Raw genomic sequence first — 7,708 nt, 5'->3', positions numbered from 1 at the left:
AACAGTCGGTTATGTCTGTGAATGTAAACAGTAGGGACAGAAATTGCATGTGTATATTAGATCTGTGGCGAATTCCCTTCAAAACTAATCCGGTGCATCTGCAGTGGCCCATATGACAAATAAATGAAGACCGTTTTGTTCACTCTTACATCCAACAACAAAACACCTCAATCGCTTACAAGACAATCTTGTTGCTACAGCTGCTCCAGTGTCAAGACAAAGGCGGACACTGTACAACTCGCTCAGGGCGGAAACTATGTTATGTCAGCATTCGTGGGTGGGACCTGCACAATGTGACATCAGATACAGAAAATGAAAATGGCTTGTTCAATGAGACTGTTGAGGTTTTATGGGGATTAAAAGAAAGGAATGGGTGGATTTTTATCATTATAGGGTGGTTATGTACACACTGCTGACCCATATTAAAACACCATCTAAAAGTGAATTTTGCATAATAGGTTTAAGTTGAACAGTTTAAACATACTCAACAGCGTTCTATATAAATTCTAAAAATGCCATGAGGGTTGTTTAGGGGATAGAAAATACAGTATGATTCGCTCCGTATAAAAGCAATGATATCATATAAAAACATAAATTGTTTATAATACATTGATAGATGAATATATTTTATAATCACACAGGGGTGAATGAGACTCTTCTGTATCAATCAGTCCATGTCTAATGGTTGTTTTTAGACTTTTTCCTAGTGACACACTTATCCACCATGATTATCCGACAAGGATGTTTATTTTAGACATATTAAATGAAACAGTACTTGTAAGTAAAGTCTAACCCAGTGCTTTTCATCTGGTATTGCATTAGACAGTACCACAATTGTTTATCATGCCAAAATATATTAACATTACCATGAGCTTTACAGGTCCAACAATATGCTAAATGAAAATAATAAATTATTTGATTCTCAGCACAAAACACTTGTTAAGAAACACACTTTTGCTTCAAATGAACTTGTATTTAATGCCTTCTGGCTTGTATGTTCTTTGACCTTGAGTAGCTTTGTTGATGGTTTGCGAGAATGAGGGCATGATGACGTCTGTCTAATTTGCCTAGATTCTACTCAAATGACAAGAAAGGTATATATAGTACAACAAAAGTATGGGAAGTGTTTTCTCATCCTCTTTAAAAGTTCATTCTATCATAGCTATACACATGACTATATGATAAGTTATTTGCATTTGTGCCTTCAGTGGGAAGTAACAGGTTTGGTAAGCATGAACAAGTCAAACAGTCCCAAGAGTTCATGCAGCAGCAAGCGTGAGGCTTTCCTTCCCAGCCGGAGCAGAATGAAGCCCTTCCTCCTTCGACACGGACAGCGGCTGTGGTGAGCCGAGAGTGAACGTGGAGGGAGGCCGGCTACATCTGTCGTGCACAGGAACGTACCTCTTACTGAAGCACTTCCAGCACTGTTTAGATATGATATACACCATCTCCACCACATTCAGCATAATACACAGTATAGACGTGCAGCCCATAATGTAAAGGAAGATTTTCTTTTCCGTGGCTTTTGCGATGTAGCAGTCCACGGTGTTGGGACAGGGGCTCTCTTCACACTGGAGCAACCGGGGAACGTGGAAGCCACTGTACAGAAAGTAGAAAGCCAGTAGAGTAGCCACCTCAAAGGTTGTTTTGAGGACCAGGCTCATGATGTAGGTGAAGAGCAGCCCTCCGTCGATGCTGCCTTTGTCCTGGTACAGCCTCCTCTTGTGCTTGCTCTCTCTGTGCTCCCTGTAAGCCACGTGCAGAGCCACGAGGAGTGAGGGAGTGGACACCATGATGAGCTGAATGGCCCATAAGCGCACTTGAGAGATAGGGAAGAAGTGGTCGAAGCAAACCTGCTCACAGCCCGGCTGCTGCGTGTTGCAGATGAAGTCTTTGAACTCGTCCTTCCACACCTGCTCTGCGGCGGCCACGAACACCAGGATGCGGAACACGAAGAGGATGGAGAGCCAAACCCGTCCGACGACAGTCGAGTACTTGTTTACCCCACTTAACACATTCTCCAGGAATCCCCAGTTCATGTTTCATCGGGCTGCTGCGGAATCAGAAGGAAACTAGGAGTTAAATCCCTTCCACTCACCATATACGGTTCTTTATTGGCATTGATGGTTTCATGAAGAACATCCATTGCACAAAAGGTTATTTATAGTGGAAAAAGATTATTAAAATGGCAATTTTAAGAACTGATAACTGAAAGGATTTTGGGGAACCCAAAAAAATGGTTCTTTAATGGGGGCTTTTGCACTGGAGGAACCTTTTCATAGTTCATTGGCTTAAGTTCTCTGATTTTGCCGTGTTCGCACTGCAGGAACTAGGAACGATTTTATTACTAGGAACTCCATTTGGGGGAACTAAATTAGCTCCTAATTCAGAGTAGGGTCTAAACCAGCACTATAGGAACTATCAATGACGTGACTGTAAGTTGATTGGACAAACGCATGTCAAACACCGGCACCCGGCATTTTAAAAAGTCGGTTTTTAGCATATGTAAATGACGCCACTGTTGGCGGCTTCAGAGTTCCTATTTCCGGTGTGAATGTAACCAGGAACATGGCCTGGGTGAGAAGTTAGTTCTCTGGGAACTATCCTTGTGGCTAGTTCCTTAAACTGAGTTAAATAGCCAGTGCGAAAGCCCCTAATGGCAAATCAGGAAAAAATTCATTCTAACTACATTTTCAAAAATTAAGGATCTTTAGTGACATTGATGGTTCCATGAACAACCCATCCATGGAAACTTTCCATTGCACAAAAGGATCTTTAAAGTGTAAAAAGATCATTCAAATGTTATTTTAAGAACTGATAACTGAAAGGATTTTGGGGATTATTGGCTGAAGTACCCTGATTTTGCCGTGTTCGTACCGCAGGAACTAGAAACAATTTTAGCTCTAGGAACTCCATTTGGATTAACTAAATTAGCTTCTAATTCAGAGTAGGGTCTAAACCAGCACTATAGGAACTATCAGTGTAAGTTGATTGGACAAACGCATGTCAAACACCGGTACCCGGTATTTTAAAAAGTCAGTTTTTAGCATATGTAAATGACGCCACTGTTGGCGGCTTCAGAGTTCCTATATCCGGTGCGAATGAAACCAGGAACATAGCCCAGGGGAGAAATTAATTCTCTGGGAACTATCCTAGTGGCTAGTTCCTTAAACTGAGTTAACTAGCCAGTGCGAAATCCCCTAATGGCAAATCAGGAAAAAAACTCAATCTAACTACATTTTCAAAAATAAAGGATCTTTAAACTTTCCATTGCAAAAATGTTCTTAATAGTGGAAAAAAAAAAATTAAATGTTATTTCAAGAACTAAGAACTGAAAGGTTCTTTGGGGAACCAAAAAATAATAATAATATTTTTTTTAATAGTAAACATTCTAACTACACTTTTAAATAAATGTTCATTATTCACATTGATGGTTTATAGAAAATATAAAAAATTAACATAGTATATATTTGATAGAAAATTTAACATTCTTGGAACATTGCACAAAAGGTTCTTTGGATTATTAAAATGTTTTTAAAATTTTTCCTTTACCAAAATGTTCACTGAAAGATTCTTTGGGGAACCAAAGACAGTTCTCTTCTATGGCATTGTTGCAAAAAAACCCTTTTAAACCTTTATTTTAGTGAATCATTAACTCGCAGTATGTTTAATGTCACATTTGCTTATGAGAGCAACTCTTCGACAGTTATCAAGTTATTCATGTTGCACACACTTTTTCAGAGGATCGTCAACCCAGCTGACAGGGAACGTTCTCAGATCTTTGGCTAACTTTCTGGCAAGGTTCTCTCAAAGTTATGAACAAAAATTCTCCCAGTAATGTTTATATATTTAAAAAAATGTTTCAGACAACATTCAAAAGTAACGTTCCTGTTTAAAGAATGATAAAATAGAATGTTCTCATAACCAAGAAAAAAAACATATTACATTTTAATACATAACATTAAAAGAAATGTTAGCAAAACAATCAATTTCAGAATCAGAATGAGCTTCTTTCACCAAGTATGCACAAGCATGTAAAATACTTACATTTTTAATATAATACGGAAGTACTTGCCTTTCATGTAGTCTGATTCCCTCGTACTACCCGTCGTCTCTGGCTCTGTGAATGCGAGAGCAGCTTCTCTATGCTATTTGATAGTCAAATACACCTGCCGTAGGTGCCCCACCTGTTTGGTTTCTATGGCAGGACTCTGAAGTCAGTGGAAACGCTCTGCCCAAACCAGCTGATAACCGTCCAATCAGAAGGCTTTGCTGCTGTTAGGTGTTGTGAGCCTCATAAGCTGTAGTGTTACCAGTGTAAACAGTCTCTGCAGGTTGAGTTCAGTGGAAACTGCTCAGGCTCTCCCACTCGTGTCCTTGACTGGCGCTCACAGTCTCCATGGGCACCGCGGCCTCTCCACGCTCCAAAGAGCAGCAAACGTTGGGTAACACTTCGATGGTCCAATTTAGACATTCTACTGACTATAAGTAACTTTGCAACTACATGTCAACTTATTCTAAACCTAAACCTAGTTGCAAATGTACTTATTGAGGAGCATCAAAATAAAGTCTTAGCAGATATTAAGCAGACAGTCTAATACTCTTATTATTAATAGTTGACATGTCGTAAGTTACTTATAGTTAGTATAATGTCTAAAGTGGACCATCAAAACAAAGTGTTACCAAACTTAAAGAATAGAGGTCAAAATCACTGTTTTCTCATTGTTCTGACTTTGTAAATCTGGACACAGCAGATGTTGAAATGAAACCAGGTAACACTTTAGTTTATGGTCCAATTCTCAATATTAATTAGTTGCTTATTAGCTTGCATATTGATATTGGCTGTTTATTAGTACTTACTTATAAAGCAGATATTAATGCATGAACATACCTATAACAACTACCTTACTATTAATACGCAGTAATTAGGAGTTTATTGAAGAAAAAGTCATATTTCAAATTTCTATATATCCTAATTATTGTTGATGTATTTCATTTTTCCAGGAGCTCATTGCTTCTACCTTAAAGTTAAATGCTAACAGTGTTTGTAAATTAATTGCACAAATTATTACATTATTTGCTAACTGCATTCTTCTTATATTTTAATTTTGACATGCATTCTCTGTAAAGCTGCTTTGAAACGATATGTATTGTGAAAAGCGCTATACAAATAAATGTGAATTGAATTAAATGTGAATCATAGTTAATAGTGAGAATTGGACCCTAATCTAAAGTGTGACCTCAAACCAATACCTGTTACCTGAATATTTTCAGCTAAAAATTGCCAGCAGATGATTTTACAGTGATTTGACAATTGGGTATAATGGTTTTTAGACTAATAATGAAGACTGATGATGAACCGTGTTCACACTTAAGCTCATCCATCTTCAGTGATGAATATTATAAAAACACATTAGCTACTATCGTTCACCCGAAATGAAGATCATCAATTACCTTCTCAAGTACTTGAGAAATGATTTGTCATATGACTACTTTGTACTTTTAAGTCTACACAATGTTGTAATGTCAATGTAACTAAGTAAAAGTACAGCTTTTAACAGAACGGATCCCCTTTAGTAGCTTGACTCAAATACTGTACATCTGTCATTGGTCTTATGATGGTCCTGTCGCAGCTCGAGTGAAGGTGTGTCTCTTGCTGTAGTTTATCTTTAACAGCTTGCACTGATGCAGACTGCAGATATCTGAGTAACACAATAGGTAACAGATGCAGTTTTAATGACAAACTGCAGGCATGAATTACTGATGAGCTCCGCAGCACGGATAGTGTTACCAGCGGAGAGACGAAATAACCTGTTTCGTGTGTGATTGTTACAGGTGTCAGAACAAGAACTGCCTGTTTACACTCCTAACTCATGTTCCTGCTTTAATTGTGAATGATTCATCAGCACACATTAATAGTGTTTGTCTTCATAATCCTTCATCAGATGCTGCAGACGTCATCAGTCTGTTTTTTTTTTATTTTTTATTCAGATTTATTTATTAGGATAAAAATCTTGAGAGGATATATATCACAATCATAAGGAATTGCAGTTATCAATTCATCAGTATACACAAACAATAAGAAAAAAGTGGAAGAAACGCACAGACATGAATGAAAACACTGCAGTAGTGTCTAAATAAACATTAATAATGATTGCTCAATACAATATAAACCTGAAGAATAAACAGTGACGCTTCACTGAAGAAGCTCAAACACACGCCTGATGAAATGGATCTAATGTCAACAAGAAAAATAATCAAGTCTATATGAGGTGTTAAACATAAAAGCTCTTTTGTCACTTGATATCTTGTCACAAGGGACAAATAAATGTAGAGCTGAGCAGACTTTATTATTTAAAGTGCAATGCTGTAAATAAATCTAATTAATGCATTGAAATATAAACTGAAACCAATTAGTGTGTCTTAAAAGCAGAGACGGCCATTTTAAGTCAAGACACATTCATTTATATATCAGATTAGAGCTGGATGATAATATAGTTTACATTTTGTGATGATAAACAATCAAGCAGTTCAGATTTGCTATATGTTATATATCAGCCTACATGAGAATACTGTATGTATGCAGATAAAGTTGAACATACATATCCTGGGAGATAATTATGTTAATATTTTACGACAAAAAAACAAAAAACAAATTGCTATACACAGTATATATTTCTTTATCTTAGTCTGCTGTATGTATGTGGATAAAGTTAATTATATATAATAAACAAATTATGCATATATATATATGCATATGCGTATGTATGCACAACTTTATATATAGAGATATTTAATAGTGCATTGCTTCTTTGTCAGACTATTGATGAAATGTCCAATAAAATGACAATATAAATATTTTTCTTAAGGGCATTTTCACAGTTGAACTCCATTTATTATTAAGTATTTATATTTATATAAATATATACATTTACACTGTTCAAAATTTATGCTGTGAAAAAATAACATTATAAATATGTGTAAAATACATTACGGTATTTTATTATTATTTCTTTCCTACTCACTATATTACTGTACTGTTTGATGTATTATGCATTTACATCAAGTTTATATTACTTTATTTTAGTATTTTTTTCCTTATTTATTTAATTACATTTTTTATTATTATTATTTTACTTTTTCTCTCTTTTTTTTTTTTTACATGTTTTTCTGTAAACTTTTTCACTGTTCTCTGAGAATGTGCGTGTGCTGAACACCAGAGGGCGCATCACTTCACACTCTCAAGTCTCAAAATATATTCTATACATGCTGCACATACTTTGTATTACACTCTATAATTGTGTACTGAATATTTGTTTTATTATTTATTTTATTTTAATTTAACTCATTTATTTCTGTTTTGGGGTTTGGGTGGAGTGAGTACAATACTTTCCCTAATATTCTTCTCCTGTATGTTTATCCTGTGAAAAATATCACTTCACACTCTTCGACACTAGAGGGCGCTGTGGTCCTCCTGCAGGTCAACCTGACCCACACGACTGACCCTCAGTGTCATGTGAAAAAATTCATTCATGAAAGACGTGTTCATTAATTTCAAATACAGGAAATAAAAAGAGTCGAGGCAACATGAAAGCCATATTATAATGTGCAGATAGTGTTCAAATGAGGACAGGCGACTCTAAAATAAAGTGACTTTAATACAGAACAGAAGGTGGCAGTAATGCAACAATTTGGATGGCAGCTCTCG

General features: G+C 36.2%; 1 protein-coding gene across 1 annotated transcript; it reads right to left on the bottom strand.

The window, feature by feature from the left end:
* Positions 1–569: 569 nt before the first annotated feature.
* gjb7 (gap junction protein beta 7) lies at positions 570–2,039 on the bottom strand. Its single transcript, XM_067384903.1, has one exon. It carries the CDS (start codon positions 2,037–2,039, stop codon positions 1,260–1,262), a length of 780 nt encoding a protein of 259 aa, XP_067241004.1. The 3' UTR covers positions 570–1,259.
* Between the last annotated feature and the right edge of the window lie 5,669 nt (positions 2,040–7,708).

Source organism: Chanodichthys erythropterus, chromosome 4 (assembly GCF_024489055.1).
Source record: "Chanodichthys erythropterus isolate Z2021 chromosome 4, ASM2448905v1, whole genome shotgun sequence".
Taxonomy (NCBI): domain Eukaryota; kingdom Metazoa; phylum Chordata; class Actinopteri; order Cypriniformes; family Xenocyprididae; genus Chanodichthys; species Chanodichthys erythropterus.
The sequence above is the reverse complement of the archived record's forward strand: the minus strand, read 5'-3'. Positions and strand labels throughout refer to the sequence as shown.

Bases quoted from the DNA above. Each gene is read 5' to 3' on its own strand.
- gjb7 (XM_067384903.1), bottom strand. From the start codon at position 2,039: ATGAACTGGGGATTCCTGGAGAATGTGTTAAGTGGGGTAAACAAGTAC.